Source organism: Mirounga leonina, unplaced genomic scaffold (assembly GCF_011800145.1).
Source record: "Mirounga leonina isolate KUSES-001 unplaced genomic scaffold, KU_Mleo_1.0 Mir_166, whole genome shotgun sequence".
NCBI classification, from domain to species: Eukaryota; Metazoa; Chordata; class Mammalia; order Carnivora; family Phocidae; genus Mirounga; species Mirounga leonina.
Genome location: NW_023270418.1, coordinates 31,990,186 through 32,007,303, shown reverse-complemented (window position 1 = coordinate 32,007,303; position 17,118 = coordinate 31,990,186). Strand labels below are relative to the sequence as shown.

General features: G+C 49.7%; 1 protein-coding gene across 1 annotated transcript in view; it reads right to left on the bottom strand.

Annotated features, from left to right (window-relative positions):
* The window catches only part of PACS1 (phosphofurin acidic cluster sorting protein 1), a 143,268-nt gene that overhangs the window by 1,559 nt on the left and 124,591 nt on the right, over positions 1-17,118 (bottom strand). The window contains exons 11-23 of the mRNA XM_035013303.1: positions 13,598-13,678; positions 12,122-12,237; positions 11,810-11,945; positions 10,467-10,571; positions 9,645-9,751; positions 8,766-8,920; positions 8,532-8,642; positions 7,663-7,765; positions 7,172-7,214; positions 4,935-4,977; positions 4,530-4,665; positions 1,647-1,873; positions 42-161 (exon numbers count right to left, since the gene is read on the bottom strand). Of these exons, the coding sequence (XP_034869194.1) occupies positions 42-161; positions 1,647-1,873; positions 4,530-4,665; positions 4,935-4,977; positions 7,172-7,214; positions 7,663-7,765; positions 8,532-8,642; positions 8,766-8,920; positions 9,645-9,751; positions 10,467-10,571; positions 11,810-11,945; positions 12,122-12,237; positions 13,598-13,678 (1,483 nt within the window). The remainder of the gene's footprint in view (positions 1-41; positions 162-1,646; positions 1,874-4,529; positions 4,666-4,934; positions 4,978-7,171; positions 7,215-7,662; positions 7,766-8,531; positions 8,643-8,765; positions 8,921-9,644; positions 9,752-10,466; positions 10,572-11,809; positions 11,946-12,121; positions 12,238-13,597; positions 13,679-17,118) is intronic.

Genomic DNA, 17,118 nt, shown 5'->3' with positions numbered 1-17,118 from the left:
CCCGCCCTGCCCAGCACCCCTCCTCCCGTGTCTCCCCATACCTCTCAGCATGGTCTGCTGCTGCTTGGCAGAGCAGATGAGGCGGCTGATGCCCTCGATGACCTGGCTCTTGGAATCTACCTCCTTTTCTCGAGGTTTCTTGCTCAGGAAGATGGTGGGAACTGGAAAGCAAGCAGAACCACCTCTGTCACAGCCCTTGGAAAAGCAGCTACCCCTCTCCTCTCTCTCATCCCCACTGGCCCCTCTTCCTGTGGGAAGGGGAGGTGATTTGCAGACAGCCATCTCCCCTGCTCCCTAGCTCTGGGGATGCAGGAAGCGCATACCAGGATCTTTCTTCTGCCCCTTCCCCTCACAGGCCTCTCCCTAAACCTCGATATCTTTAACTGTGTAATGAGGACCCGGAGCCGGCCGGTTAGTCTCTGAGGTCCCTTCCAGCTTGAACGTTCTAGGTAGCCTGTGGGGCAAGGCGCCTGTGCCCTTGGGCTCTCCTTCCTGCACACTCGCACCCACATAGGGCCGAGTTGGCCTCGGCCAGGAGAGCCTCACTCACAGGAGTGTTTGCAACGTCTCTGGCCCAGGGATGTTGGGGCAGCAAGGAGAACACTGCGGAGCTGGCAGGCCGGCCCCGGGCAGGTCTCTGAGGTGCGCCTGTTGTTTTGGCTTCAGGCCTGCCACAGCCCCCTGCCTGCCCCCAAGAGGAACTCTATGGAGCAGAGGCATGAACAGAAAGAGGCCCAGCTGCTCTGGGAGTGCTCTGAGCGGGGGAGGGTCCAGCAGCTAAAGAAAGCCCCTAGCTGACAGCTGGTTGATGGGTGGGGCTGTGAGGGCCCTTGAGTCACCTGGCACAAGCCTTGCGATGGCAGGTGCACAGCCAGATCGGCCGAACAGACAGCAGCAAGCTCTGCCCTGGGGCTGGCCTGGCTGGGGGATTCCTGCCCTACTCTCTTGGAACACAGGACCCGGGGCCACCCCCAACTCTACCTCTAGTGCCTTAAGCCACCTCTCTTATCCAAAATGGGCTGTACTCCTCCTCTTCTTTTTCTTTTTTTTTTTTTTTAAAGATTTTATTTATTTATTTGCGAGAGAGAGAGCATGAGCGGAGAGAGGGAGAAGCAGACTCCCTGCTGAGCAGGGAGCGCGATGCGGGGCTCCATCCCAAGACCCGAGATCGTGACCTGAGCTAAAGGCAGACGCTTAACCCACTGAACCACCCAGGTGCCCCTACTCCTCTTAATTCTTAAACAGCTCTGCCCTTTTGCTCGTGTGGGCTTGAGTGACTTCCAGGACTGGGTGCAAATGCTCTGCTTCGTGGGGACACAGCAATGTCCTCCTCTGTCACATGGTCTACCCCGGAGGGCAGTGGCTTCATTATGGCAGCACTCGCAGCCCCAGCCCCCAAGGTGCTGATGTTCAGCAGGCAGGGCCTGATGACTCACTGGGGACATCTGTTTCCTTGGTTACAGAAGGACTGGCCTCGTCTCACAAGGTGAGCTAGGACCCTTGCAGAACCCCGGGCTGGACCACATGATACATGTGCTGCTCTGCCCTCATCCAAAGGTCTCCCAGAGCAGATTCTGTCCCAGACCCTGAGAGGAGACGGTGAACCCTAGTGGCCCCGAAAGTCCCTGGCCTCAGAGGTCACCTACCTTTCTTGTTCTTCTCTTTGGTGACCACAGTCATTGCCATGGTGCCGGAGAGCTGGGCCTCCCCACCATGGGGCAGGCGGGAAACCTGCACTGAGCGGAAGACGCTCCTGAGGGTGTTCTTGGAGCTGGCATCCCTCTTGTCACCTTCCCTCCTCCGCTCGCCAGGGTGGCCCAGCCAGTAGTCCACCTGGAGGCCAATCACGTCCCCATATGGGCTGTTGGGGCTCCTGAGGAAGGGGAACAGTAACGGAGAGTAGGCTCTGCCCTCAGTTCCCAACTACATGGCCAGACTGGGGGGCCTGGAAGGGACCACCAGGCTCTGGGACGGGTGAGGGGAGGTGGCAGGCTAAGTGGTTCCGAGTTCCCTCCAGGCTCACGGAATTGGTTTGTGTGGGAAGGGAGAGACAGGCTGATTGGAAGACAAAGCCAAGAGGGGGTAAAGAGCTGAGGCACTGTGAGGGAACCGGATACAAAGTCCCAGGGGGATGAGGGGAGCAGAGAGGAAGGAGGCTTTATGAAGAAAGTGTGCACACATACATGTGCACACTCATATGCACACATGTGCACGCACACACCCAGCAAGCAGAGCCCAGGCAAACCGAGCGAAGGGCTGGAGAGATTAAGTAGGGCAGAGGTGCAAGCACCTCGGCCGGCTCCACAGCAGCCCCAGGAGGGAGAGCTGATGGCTGCGGACCTGCAGCTTTCTCTTATTTATGGCACTTCTAGCTCAGGGATAATTTTAGCTCCAAGGGGGAAAAGGGCTGATGTTTTCTTGAAAGGAGGCGCCAGACACAATAGGCAGACAGACTACAAAAGTCATCTGACATTTCTCTTTCTGCCTGGTTCCAGTGGTTCCATGAAAAAACAGCTTAAATGGGATGGGAAAGGAGGTCAAGGTAAGGGCTGGTCCCCAAGCCCTCTGGGAAGTCTGGAACCATGCAGCATTACCAGCTGTATGGGATTTCCTCCTTTCCTGAACTGTCCCTTCTGTAAATCAGTAGAGACCATGAAGGGAAGTGAAAAGGGGAGGAGGGGAGGAGAGGGTGAGGGAGGATAAGGGTTGGGATCTGAGGTGCAGTGGAGGCTTCTTGCCATCTGAGAACATTCATGTTCTGCAGGGACCATGATGACCCTGTCATTGGTGTTTCTGGAAAAACCACCGGCCAGTGCCTACCCTCTCTGCTGCTGAGGACCTTCCCCAGAAGAAACAGAACGAGGCAAGGCAGAGAAAAGGGAAATAGGGAGGAAGAAGGAGCAGAGGCCCATTTGTGTTCCTGACCCATATCTGTACTTTGCTCACCTCCCGGCCGCTCCCTCAGGCCCCCTGTGGGAGCACCTGCTCCACCCTCCCTGTCAGCAACTCCTGCTCAGGCCTGGCAGGAGAGCTGCCTCCTGAGAGGCCACCCGGACCACCCGGTCTCAACTCTGGATACTTGAGCCCCTAAAGCAATTCTTTCCCCTTTTAGAACCATCCCTCTGTTAATTTTTCATAGTGCTTACTGCAACCTACACAGTTTGAATTTTCTGCTGCTCTGGCGTTGCCGGGCCCAGGAGCCTGAGCTCCGGGACTGGGACGAGCCTTTCTTACTTGCTGCTACAGCTGCAGCGCCGCAAATGGCCCCTGTGCTGACAGATAGACAGACAGACGGCATGCATGAAAGGCGGCAGCAGCCTCCTTGTGCCGGGCGCCAACAACACACGCTCTTACTGAAGCCTCACAAGACTCTGGTGTGGCTATTTCACTCTACCTCCGGAGTCGGAAATGACGCTTCGTAACTTGTCCAAGTGACAAAGGTTCTTTGCTGGACTAAACTTTAGAAACTTTAGTTTGGCTCCTAAACCTTTACATAGGCCCATTTGTGTACTTCCTTGTAAAAGCCATTTTTAGCAAGAATCCTGCTAAGACAGTCAGCAAGAACCCCCACCCTCCCTATCTGATCACCTGGTCAGGCTCCTCATCCCCCGCCACCCTCCAGGAGATGCCTGACACCCTGACTTGTCTCAGCAAGAATCCTGTTAGGACTGCTTAGAACCCCCCTTACCCCTGACGTTTCCTCTTAGTAATCTTCCATCCATACCCGCTCCCAGGGTAGAAATCCCCACTTGTTCAGGCTGTGTTTGGAATTGAGCCACCCAACCTGCAAAATACATGGCAGTGCTCCCTACACCTACCTCGATGGTCATGCCCTGATGTGGTCTCCCTTACTGTGCCTTTTTTTTTTTTTTTTAAGATTTTATTTATTTATTCGGGGGGAGGGGGATGTGCAAGCAGGGGGAGGTGCATCAAGAGAGGAAGAAAGAGAATCCCAAGCTGACTCTGTGCTAAGTGTGGATCCCAACATGGGGCTCGATCCCATGACCCTGAGATCATGACCTGAGCTGAAATCAAGAGTCAGACGCTTAACCGACTGAGTCACCCAGCCGCTCCTCCCTCACTGTGCTTTAACAAGTGTCACTGAGTAATTCATTCTTGAACACAAGCTAATATAGCGGACCTAACACAGAACCATGACTCAAACCCAGGTGTGCGGGACTCCCATGGCCACACTCCACCAAGCTGGGCAGTGCCCCAGCAAGACCCCTGCACAGCCCTTTACAGGCTGCAAAGGGCCTCTCTGCCCTTTGTCTCATTCAATGCTTTTACCCCGGGAGACAGATGGGGAAGAAAGTATCCTGCATTGTACAGAGTGGTTCCACTTGCCTGGCTAGTGACCGAAGTCTCTGAATTCACTCCAGAGTTCTTGCCACTATCCTGCCTTCTACACTCAGTATGCCATCATTGTTATGCAATGCTGCACACAGGTCGGGGGTGGGGAAGTCATTCAGGTTCCTGGGCCCTGATGGAGGGGTTTGGCAGGAGAGGAATGGGCAAGAGCCCCTTACCCCACAACGGCGAGGGCACTGCTCATGGATGGGGACGAAGGAGGGGTGGCTGTGGTATCTCGGCTCAGGCCTGAGCTGGAAGGCGGTGATGTGGAGGGCACTGTGAGGCTGACCACAGGTGAGTCATCCCCATCGCCTGTCAGGGGGACAAACACAGTTGGCCAGAGGAAGCCACCCCTGACCAGTTGGTGACAAGGGGTCGAGGGCCCTTCTGTCTCAGTTGCTGCTAAGCCTTAGACACCTCCCCACTGCCCCCTGCCACCCCTTCACCTGGGAAGTGAGGATGCCCAAACTCTTACTTAACCTTAGGACACCCAAAGTCTTCACCTTCTGGCCTGATGGACTAGAGAGGAGGCCGAGAAGGCATCACCTCACTTCCCAGGAGCACAAGGGCCCCAGGCTCACCTGCAGTGGAAGGAGAGTCTTCAACCAGACCCACCTTCACCACCTGGGAGAAAGAAGAGATGTTGCATTAGGTCCTCTCACTATAAAGCTGGACACATTTTGATCCAGTTGGAAGCAGGTGATTAGACACAACAGCCATTACTATATATTATTTGATCAGAGGCTTTAAAAAATCTTTGCAAATCCAGAGTAGCCCAGATCTGATCTTTAAGATATGTAAAAAAGCCCAGTTCCAAACAATGAGGTGGGGGCACATGAGACCTCATGGCTCATCTCTGGGAAGGGCAAAGCCACCTTGAAGGCAGGACCCATTTCAGTATTCTGATCGCGTTTCTTCTAAGACCACATGGGTAGGAGACCATCTTCCCACGTTAGAGAAGTGACGAGACACTGTGAGAAAGCTTGGTAAGGCAGCGTGTTGCAGGGGAGAGCTCTCTGAATTCCTGCCTGTGTGAAACCAAGCAAGGGAACATGCTCATGTGCTGATACCAGCTTCCTCCTTTCCAGACTTGCTGGAATCTTGGAGAATATGGATAAGACGGTGATCCCAGGCACCTCGCTCCTTCCCTACCTCAACGCAGTGTACTGATTTCAGCTTCCCCCAAAATTTTAGATTTCTCATAGAGAATTCTGGGAAGGAGAGAGGGGGCCCTCCAGCAGCCAGCAAAGGCATAGCTAGAAACAGACTATTTGAATGTCACAACTGTGGCTTGAAGTGACAGGTGAATCCTGGTGAAGTAGCAGGCCCAGGGCCTGGCACCTGGCAGAGGTGCTAGGGGGTGCTGTGAGGTCATGGAAACTGGACCCCAGGGACTGACGGGGAGTAGAGATCACATGCAGATGGTCCCCTCAAGGGCTGCTCAGAACACAGTGCTGCTATTCACTGAAGTTTGCCCCAAATTCTCTATGCATCCTTATTTTAGTTCCCAGAAAGTAACACACTGACACTCTCAACTTTCTGGATACAATTCCCCTTGCTCCCCTGGCATTGTATGAGGCTGCCAGTTCCTTTGTTTGTTTCAATTTTAAATTATTTTTATATTTCTCTGTTGTCTGTGAGGCTAGAGTGGGCAGCAACCCACAGCTCCATGAAGATGCAAATCAAGTCATCAGCCTGGGCTATAGGCCATGGTCTAGAGCCTCCAACATGGCTATGGGAGTAGCCCCAGTGGCTAACAGGGACTGAGTGGACCGTTCAGACAGGAGGCTTCAGCAAGAAACAAGAAGGGGCAACCGAATTTCTCCAGGCTCAGGCATCTCCCACGATCACTCAAGACATCCAGAACCTGGGTTGAGCATAGAATAGGCCCTTTGTCTGCATATGCCTCCTACCCACAGCTAGGAGATTACAGGAAAAAATACAAGCTGATTTGGAAGAGAAATTCGATTGTCTCATACATGGAAATCTGAAACTTCAGCCATGCTTTTGTGGTGTGCTTTGGCCCCACAGGGTGTCAGCTCTGTCACCTCTGGAGTCCCTCTCTTGGTTGGCCTCTGCCTTATGGCCCAGCTACTGCCAAATGAAAAGCCACCACCTGACATCAGAGCTATCCAAGAGGTTTCCCTTTTATTTCCCAAATCAACTCATCTAGAGATTCTCCGTTGACTAAATAGGAGGGGAAAGGAGGGACCTTCGTTTCAATGGTACATCTGACCCTGAAGACAGAAATACCTACTTCTTGGACTTCTCTTCAGAATATCATCTATCATTATTTCATTTCTGAGGCAGCTTTCTTTTCCCTGGAGCCTGTAGAAGCAATGCTCTGCACATCACTCCCTAGGCCGAGGCACCAGGTTCAGGGCTTGGTGTAATAAATATGAGATACCAGTGATGATCTGGGGAGAGCCCATGATTCAGGAAAGGAGGACACTGAAAGGAACAGCTCAGTGCATATCCCAGCCCAGTGTTTCTTGACCTGGGCACTGCTGACATTGGGGCCAGATTAATCTGTTGTAGGTGCTGTCCTGTGCACTGTAGGAAGTTTAGCAGCATCCCTGGTCTCTAACCACTAGGTGCCAGTAGAACCCCAACTTCAGCTGTGACAACCAAAAATGTCTGCAGATATTGCCAGATGTCCCCTGGGGGCAAAACCGCTTCTGGATGAGAACCACTGTCTAGATGAATCGTGTGTGTGTGTGTGTGCGTGTGCGCGTGCGCGTGCGCACACAAGGGTGGGGAGGGACAGGAAGGCCAGGAGAATGGGTCGGGTACAGAGGAGTGGGGAGCCAGTACTCACACCAATGAAGGGGATAAACTTCTGATAGGAATCTTCATCAGGGCTGTTGGGAGAGAAAGGAAAGCCTTACAGTTAGTGGGTGATACCACATGGAGAGCTGTGGATACAAGCTTTTCATATTTTATTGTGGTGTCAAGGGAGTCCAGACACTACATGATACTTTCCATCACGTCTCAGGATGGCATGAGGAGCCACAGATGGAGGCAAAAGACCCGACTCTGCATGCTACACCACGCGTGAATGTCAGCCCCTAGGATGGATTTCTCTCATACTACGGGGAAATCCATTTGGGTGGGGAGGCCCAGGACAAGGAGGAGAATGCCTGGATGGGAGACAGTAAAAACTCTGTCTCTTTCTGTCCCTCATATTCTCTTGGGTGCCTACAAAGGGAAATGGGTGGGGAGAGGGAAAATATGGAAAAGCAAAGAAAACTCAAGATTTATCTAGCCCACCCAACCTATTTCCAAGAAATCCCTTGAAGTCACACTTACAACTTATGTCTGCAGGTCAGCATGGCTTCAGCCACGGGGAGCTGGTGTGTCACACCTGCCCCATTGACATACTGCATGACTCGCCCTACCACATCCAGTTGCTCTGCAGAAAAGACAAAAGACAAAAAAACTACCAACTTATTTCAGCAGGTAAACCTGAGAACCCTCTTAAAGAGATCCTCTTTCTTGAGACTGATCAGAAGACCCTAGGAGTTGCAGTAGACAAAGGGTTCTAAAGATCCTTTGGTTTTGAATATAAGAAATGATGAACCAAAGAGCTATTCTCTCCCTTCCAATCTCGGCAGTTCCTCAGAGTTCTGCTCTTTCCTAGGCTGATCATGCTCCTACATCACATCTGTTTTGCTCAAACCAATCTCGTAATCTAGAGGAACCCCTTGACTCCACCAATCTCTGCCCATCACTTCCTTCAAAATCTGATGATGCATTTACTACTCCTCAGCATTGCAGAGCTCAAGTTCACTCTAAGCCCTGCCACTTTTACTCTGTATTTCAGAGAAAAGACATGGTCGGCACAGTGTTATTCCCTTATCAACAGATTTCTTAGTAACTATTCTCAGTTTCTTATATTTGAGTTCTAAAACTAGAAATGTCCTCCTTCCCACCTCCTCATGACCCTCCTCATTTCTAGAGCAAACAGCACAGACTAAAAATATCCAGAGTGAAGAAGGGCTATACATAATGGGCCTCCTCCTAATAAATACTGAAAAACTAAACATGCAAAGGGATTGGGAGTGGTAGAGCCATAGGGAAGAAAAGAAGTATGCTCTTCTGGCCTTCTCCTCTGGCCAAGACTGGCTCTCCATGAACCAGGTGGCATCTTGCCTCAATCCCTTGCAAAGGGCCATTACCTGACACAGGGGGTTCCGAGCGACTGAAGAGATCTCTCCAGCCAGAATCAAGGAAGGTACTGCTGTATCTACTGTCGACTGAGCCCAAGTATTTGGCCACAGGATGAGAACCTGGTAGATGGAAACCAGAGAAGGTGAACTGGTTAAGGCCTGGCCTTTGGTCCTCCTAACTGTCCCTTCCTAGGGCCCAGCCCCAACATGCTGCTTCAGGAATGAAATTTGCCCCATCTTTACCGAGGGGAATGATGAGAAAGCGCATGTAGCCAAGCCAGTCCGAGGTCTTGCTGGCCAGCGACTTGACAAAGAACCGGAGGATGGAGCTCAGGTAACTCTGGCCTCCCACTGCTGCCACCTTCACCGGCCTTGGCATGGAGGAGTTGCAGTTGCAGCTGGGGAGCAAGGGAAGAGTCACAACCACATCTGGGAGGTTCTCCAGCATCCTGCTCAGAGGAAGGCCCCAAGCTTTGACTTGACTTGATCTCAACAACCCACAGGGGAAAAATAAGCCAATAAATAAAATAATACACAGAGAGGCAATAAACTACAGTGCTTTTACAACTAGGAGAGAAATCCAGGATCAAACTGGGCAGGTAATTGTCTGGAAGGAAGAAAAAAATGAGCTTAGGCTAATGGGAGGCAATATGGCAGTACTGCCAGGGGTCAGCAGTGGGCATGAGCTCAGATGCCCAGAAGGCCCAAAGTCCTCGTTCCCATTGGCAGGGATGCCCGGCCCCTCTATGGAGGTCCTGAGGAGGGCAAGCCCTGACTCTGGATGCCATGCAGCACGGCAGTTAGAGGGGTGAGAGTAAAAGGCCTTTGTAAAACCCTGGTTCTCTCTCCCTGGTCTTTTTCATCATGGGGTTAAGAAGATGTGGCAGGTCAAGGAGAATCCAGGTGGGGAGGCAGGGAGAGCAGGAAAATGACATTTTCATGCCCTGACCTCAGGGGCCAGCAGGGACATCAGAGCATCATGGCCTGCCATGGCCCAACCACACAGCAACCGAGGATTTTTGGTCTGATGAGGCCAGACAGTCCCGTCACTGCTTAGAAGTCAGGGTGGGAGGATGAGGTCAGAGGGAACCCTAAAGGGCAGGAGATAAGTAGAGCCCTTACTAGCGCTGGATACGGGTGAGCAGGGCGGACAGCACGGCCTGGACCTCTACGGTGGAGCAGGTACACACGACAGGCTTCCGTTGGTCCTGGAGTAGCTCTGCCACATACTGGGGGACAGGGATGTAAAGGGCAGGGACACAGATGAGGCCACGCAGCAGCGACACAGCTCCCCCATAGGCACCAAGAGAGCAAGGCCCGGCTAGAGTTGCAGGGCCCCATCCTCTGTCCTTGAGACCAAAGTTGGGCAAAGAAGGTCAGGGTTCTGGCTGCCAGTGAAGAGAAGGTAGGGCTAGACCCTATGCAGACATGCTAACCAGGAAACGTGGGAAGGCTAAGGAATCTTTATAGATTCTGATGCTGTCTCTGTAGGATATGTTCCAGGTGGCAGGGATGCTAGGAAAGAGGGATTCTGGCACCAGGATCTAACTGGTGGACAGCAGTGACTGGGAGCCAGAGGGGATTGGCTCTGCCTCTTCTAATTGCCTTCAGGGGAACTAGGGGACACCTCTGGCATTTTATAGCACTCTGTACCTCTCAAGATACCTTTATTCTGTTATGCTGACAGAAAAACCACACATAACCACCCTGGAAGGAAGGTAAGATCAGTTGCTTTTCTAGAGATGAGGAAACAGATACAGAAAGTTAGTGATGTGAGGTCCCACAAGCCAGAAAGTGACAGAAGTGGGACAGGAGCCCAGAGCTACGGGCTGAGTTCAGGGAAGAGGGGCCTGAGACATGGGGATCATTTTCCTATTTCTCCATGTCCTGACTCTTGCTACCCAGAACCTCTCCCCCTCAGCCCTGCCATCTTTAATGCTTTACCTGGCCCTGCCAGTCAGCAGTGTTGACAAGGATGACATTTTCTGGGAGGGCTGCATCTGATACCAGGATCTGATTCAGTTGGTCATATACCACCTTTCTTGGAATCTGCAGGGACAGAAGGGCCTGTCAGGCAGTCCCCAGGGAGCTTGAGGGTAGGGCAGGGTGCACTAGGGTAGAGAATCTCTGGAGCAGGGGTATTCAGAGAAAACAGGTACTAGGAATTTCTGGAGGAGACCCAGTATCCCACTGCTAGAGCAAAATGGAAAGGAGGAGGATAAAGAGTAAGCAGAGTCCTTAAAGAACACACACTCAGACACCAGGAACAAAGCCATAGCAGTGACAGAGGGACTGACAGAGGGAGGGTAGATGAAGCTAGAAACGCAGTTAGCATCCCTGAAGGGTAATGATACAGCATGAGGTACCAGGAGAGGAGGAGGGAGGTTAACAGTTAGCAGGTGCTCACAGAAATGAAAATGAGGGCAGTGGGGAGAGAAGCAAGGAGAGCAGTGGTGAGAGCTATGTGGGGAGCCCCACTGTCACAGGGAACAAAAGGTACTTCAGGAACAGTGATTAGCAAGAAGGACGACACCTCGCCCCAGGCACAGGCTATTCTGGTCTCCAGCTCATTTTCAGCTGCATAATAGCATCAAACTCAGGAAGCCACATTGGCACAAACCTTCCTCTTGATGATATTTATTAGGGAAATGAACAGGCTTGCTGTTCTCTAGAGGAAGGGTAGTTGTGTGAGCTGTCAGTTTAGAAAGGTTCCTTCCCCAAGCTCCCCATACCACTGGCCTTCAGAAAAAGGACATAATTCCTGAGGTCCGGTTTCTTCTGCTTCTATTCCAGCCTACTCTTAGGTCTTTCAATCAAAATATTTTAATATTGTTGACTTGCCAGCTTGAAATCACTATCACCGGCCCATAGTAGTACTGAAGGTATGAGCCCAGGTGGGAGACGTCCGGTGAGATTTTGATGGTTACTGTCCTCTAGAAGAACGGATTCACCACACAACCTCCAGACTGATGTCTGACAGGGGCAGAGGAGGCAGAACAAACAAGGTGTGGAAATGCTACTTGGGGCTGATGCAGGCTGCAGCGATGCTGGTGTTTCCTGCTCCCTCCTCTGCTCCCTGAAGATCAGCACCAAAGCCAACCCCACGCTAGTAGTAAGTAACACATGGTGGACTTCTCTGATTTAGATCTGTCTTCAAGACTTTTATTCATGGCATTTCAAAATATCCCTCCTTTTCTCTCTACTTAACCACCCAAGGAAGATGACAAAACAGAAACCAAGGTTGAAGGAGGCTGAGAGGGTCCCAGCCTTGAGGGGCCATGGGGTACCTGTGTGCTGTGGCCCAAGTCGGGGGACCGCTCGCTGTCAGAGCTGTTGGTTCTCTCACTCAGGGGCTTGGAGAGCTGCCGCTCCTTCAGGGGTGTGCTCCTCTTCTGCCGGGGTGTGTGCACCCCATCCATTTTGCTGCCAGAGATGTGGAAAGGAGGTAGTTAAGTAGCCCCTGTGATCCCAAGGCCATGGCTAGTTCCACTCTCCCCTAGGTCATGAGCCTCTGCTAAGTATGGTCACAGCCTCATACTATCTACTTGGTTTTTTAAATTCTACCCCATGTTTTAGGATTTTCTTCCAATCTTGAGTACCTGGGGGAAGCAGAACCTTGGAGATCTGTTTTGCTGGACTTCATGGGAGTTTTGACCTTCTCTGGCACAACCAGACTCGTGCTCACATCTCCAAACATGTCCTGGTCAGTGATTTCCTGCCACGGAGGAAAGGAAACAGCAAGGGTTACTTCCCTGTCAGTAAGCACCCGGGGGCCTAATGGGTCCTGCCAGGGCCCATCACCATCACAGGGAGAGTCAATCACTCGCTCTTTTTTCCTTGGAAGCACATGGTTCTACAGCTCCTATCTCACCGGATGAGGAAGATTTCTGTTTAATTTAACTGAGTATACCCACTGTGCTCGGTACTGTCTCTTGCTATTCAATCTGTCCTCTGCATTTATAAACTATGTGTCAACGCACAAACCTGGACCGATGATCCAGCTTCTTTAAGTAGGAAGGAGAATTTTAATCAGAAAGTGACGTGATTGGAATTTCATTTTGAAATGACCACTGTGCAGTATGAACCAAAGTCGGGAAAGAGTGGAAGCTGGGTTTTCGGATTACTGGTGAACTATAAAGTGCAAGTGGAGAGTTTTAAATTACCCTGCATCAAACCTAATGTTGGGTTATACACCAGATCTTCAATGCATCATTATTTAAATAGGAAACATAAATCTGAAGTAATTCTTCCTTAGACTCCATTCAACTACCAGGTCTCACTGTAAGGCTAATGCATAGTACACCCCCAGATGGTATTTGGTAAGGTTCTCTGCTCCCTCCCACCCCGTGTCCAGCGTCCAGTCCCATTGGATGAACTTCTGCATATTCTGAGAGGCCCAGTTCAGTTGTCCCCCTCCAGTAAGAATCACTCTGTCCTTCCCTCAGCCTCCACAGAGCCTCTGCACAGGTGTGCACAGCTTGGCTTTCCTCGTGGAGGGTGGCATCTTGATGGCAGAGACCATGATGTTCTCACCTTTGCATCTTCATTGCTCAGCACGTGTAGCTGCCCAGTAAATGTGTGTGGAGTCAATGTCTAAACTGGGCACCCCAGGCAATTCATTCCATTTCTCTAGGGCTTGGCCTGCCCTCCTGGGCAGCTCCCATCTCTTAGGGGAAGGAGTTGACCAATAATCACGTGGAAATTTAACATGTAGGCTGCCTGCTCACTCTAAGAGCAACACTGGAGGAAGGGATGGTTTTTGAGGGGAAGATAGTGGTTGTCATCTCTCAGAAGTAAATAAGGGTGACAGATAGTGAGAAGTTATCTAAATTAGCATTTAATCAGATCTAATTAAAGAACAGAATGTGGACAGTTCTGGTTTGCTAATTTGGGGAATGACCTGGTCTCCAGGGAAGGTTACATTCCATGGGTAAGGATTCCAGGAGAAAAGAGAACACGGGACATTCACAAGTCTACAGACACAGGCAAAATTCTCAGGGTGGTCCTGAAGGTCTTTTGGCTTTATTTCTAAAGGTACAAAAACTATGTTAAACAGGGGACTGAGCCACACATACCAGAGTGTCTGTTTCAGTCAAGCTGTCATCTTGATTTTTAATCCAAGCAGATTTAACTTTTTCTAGAGCAGCCAATTCCATCTGTAAAAATTACAACAATTAGTCATCACCAATCCAAGTAACTACCACTCTAATTGGTTTACTAGGTCCCTGAGAAGCTTAAAATACTTCCAGTTAATTGGAAGACCTCATAAAATCTTTGAAATTTTCATCTTATAAGGAGTCTGTTTTTGTGAAAACTAAGTACCAGAAGGGTCAGTTATTTTTGTAATCATTAAATCAATAACATAGTGAGATGCAGAACCCAGCAGTTCTGACTCTCACAAGATGTCACAGGAAAGAGAAGCTCAAAGTTTGGATGGCTTTGTATGGGATCCACAAGGTCTCTGACTCTGGATGCAGTAAATACCTTGCCCAGGAGGGACATATGGGGCCTCTTCTGCTTGTCAGAAGTTGTTGAGAAGAAAGGAGAATCTTATAGTTCATGTCTTTGACTTTAAGACCAAAGACACCATGGTAGCCAAATTTATTTTGCTTGGTAGAAACATCTAGAAAATCCTCAAAACAAATGAATATACTAAGCAAAAAGACACCCAATGCTAAGCCATTTAGGTGTGAATTAATTCTCCCTTGTCCCCAACTCTTACTAGCATTTCTCATAAGCATTACAAATTTACTTTGTAAATACTGATACATAAAACTAAAAATTTTTTTAAAGACTTTATTTATTTGACAGAGAGACAGCACAAGCAGGGAAAGTGGCAGGCAGAGGGAGAGGGAGAAGCAGCCTCCCCGCAGAGCAAGGGAAGCCCGATGTGGGACTCGATCCCAGGACCCCGGGATCATGACCTGAGCCGAAGGCAGTCGCTTAACCAACTGAGCCACCCAGGTACCCCTAAAACTAAATTTTTCATATTTTTAAATATTGTTTCTAGCTGTGCAGACATCAGTGTCAAAGTCATGAGAATCTGAGGGTTGTGGGTCTTAGATGTAGGGAAGGTACTGGCCTTAGTGAATCTTTTTGGAAACCAGGGAGTCGGGAAAGATCAAAGATATCCTACTTCATCCCAATTACTCAAAGTCCTTCCTCTAAGTAAATTAAATAGTACTGAGAAATACTGGGCTTGTAAGTTCAAGGGGTCACTTGGCAAACTAATGAACAAGCATAACAAAAGTAGGTCCTGTGTCATATTCTACACCATGGTTTCTCCACCTCAGCCCCGTTGACACTTTGGGCCAGATCCTTCTTTGTTGTGGGGGATGTGTCCTGTGTGCAGCAAGATGTTAAACAGCGTCCCTGGCCTCTATGCACCAGATGCCAGCAGCAGCACTGGCCCTGCCAGGTGTGACAATCAAAATGTCTCTAGTCACTGCCAGTGCCAACTGTTGCTTGGGAAGGAGGCAAAAATCACCCCCGGTAGAGAACCACTGCCCTAAACCATCTGCAAGATCAACCCAACATACTTTAACCAGACCTTGTGACCCCAGATCTTGAGATGGTTTGCCTCAGATTACACAGCTAGTTCATTACACATTATCTATACGAATAATCAATGTTAAAAGAGTCCAGAATCGTGGAAAAGTCCTGGTCAGATTTAAGACTGAAGATGGGGTGCGTGGGTGGCTCAGTCAGTTAAGCGTCCGACTCCTGATTTTGGCTCAGGTCAGATCTCGGGGTCGTGAGATGAAGCCCTGCATGGAGCTCTGTACTCAGTGGGGAGTCTGCTAGAGATTCTATCCCTTCCTCCATGCCACCCACCCCCTCGCAGATGTGCTCTTTCTCTCTCCCTCAAATAAATAAATAAATCTTTAAAAAAAAAAAAACAAGACTGAAGATGGTTTCACTCAATTTTGAATCTCAGTATGACAAATGAATTAAACACATTTAAAGAGAATGAATTGGGGACAATAACACCATTTTGCTGGAGGGTTTTAAGTAGCATGTCCTATTGTCAAGCCCTTTGACAGGTGCAGAATTGTTTTCCATGGTAAAGTTGCAACAACTTTCACTTGGGTTGGCGTTAGAGGGAACCTGCTGACTATTTACTGACTCTTCTAGATGTTCCAAACAATCCCATTAGAAGCAAACTCCCAATTCTCCAAATTTCTACTTCTATAAATACAAAGGGCTTTCCTCACCCCAGAACCCTGGGACACCAGCGGTGCCGTAGCTGTGTCTAATCGTGTAGTACTGGAGGCAGATGCTAGCAGTCCAAAGCACTGTGCCCGTGGGGTGGTGCTGGCTGCTGCAGGAGGGGGACATGCTCCTGTGGGGGTGGGGGAGAGCAGAGCGGGGCAGTATTTGAGGCTATCATTTTTATGAAGTCCTAGTCTCTGACACCATTATTTACAGCGCAGTGGAAATAACTTTTAGCAGCAGGTAGTCTTGGCTGAAAGGCTACATCTCTTGACCTCCCTAACTGAAGCACTGTCAGAGCCTATTGTTATCAGCTTGCAAAACCAAATTATGTTGCTACTGTGTGCTCATAGTCTTGGGAAAATTCAACAACTGTACTAATTTTTTAAAATAAAATTATTTGAGAGAGAGAGAGAGAGAGAATGAGCATGCTCGAGTGAGCGTGGGCAGGGGCAGAGGGGGAGGGAGAGAATCCCAAGCAGACTCCACACTTGAGTGCAGAGCCCCATGCGGGGCTCGATCTTGCAACCTTGAGATTATGACCTGAGCCGAAAGCTTAACTGAGCCACCCAGATGCCCCAACAACTGTAATAATTTGTATCAGCAGAAATTCCTTCTGGTTCTAGTGATAAACTGAATCCTTTGAAATTTGGGGAACAAAAAAGATTAAGAAAAATAAAGAACTAAATAACAACACTAGGAAATCAGAGAGAGGATTAAAGTTGGGTAGCATGTGCACATCTGCTTACATATGCACAATCTCAGTATTTTTACCCTAATACATTTGGAAGTTCTCTGTGTAAAAGCACAGCTCGCTTTGTCGTTCCTGAAGGGCCTTTCATACTAAAGGATTCCAAACTTCCACATCCACATCGAGACATATGGGGCTCTTCAAAATAGAAATATCACAGAGAATCAGCAAAGCAAGTTTGCAATCTAGCCAACAGAACGAGGATTTGAAGGACTCACTGAACAGACATCTAGATCCTAACAGTTTCAGGACAGCAGAACTGAAACGGTTCTAACAGACGATGATGAGAAGAGCCATAGCAGCTTCTGTTACCGCATGCTTCCCAAATAGTAAATCCACCTGCCTATCAATCAAGCGCCACTCTAGAGGACTGGCCTGCATTCTCTCATCGTATCTACAACTGCCTTACAAGGCATGTGCTTTTTTTTTTTTTTTTTTTTTTACAGGTACTTTGTAGATGAGGAAACCAAGGTCTGGCAACTGCCCCAGGTCACACAGTCAGTGGAATGATGGAGTCAAGACTCAAACTCTGAAGTCTGCCTCCAGAGCACGTGCTCTCAACCCAGTCCCACCTTGCCCCAAATGAATGTTCTGCATAGACAGGGACCCTTAGGCCATCATATTGTAAAGACT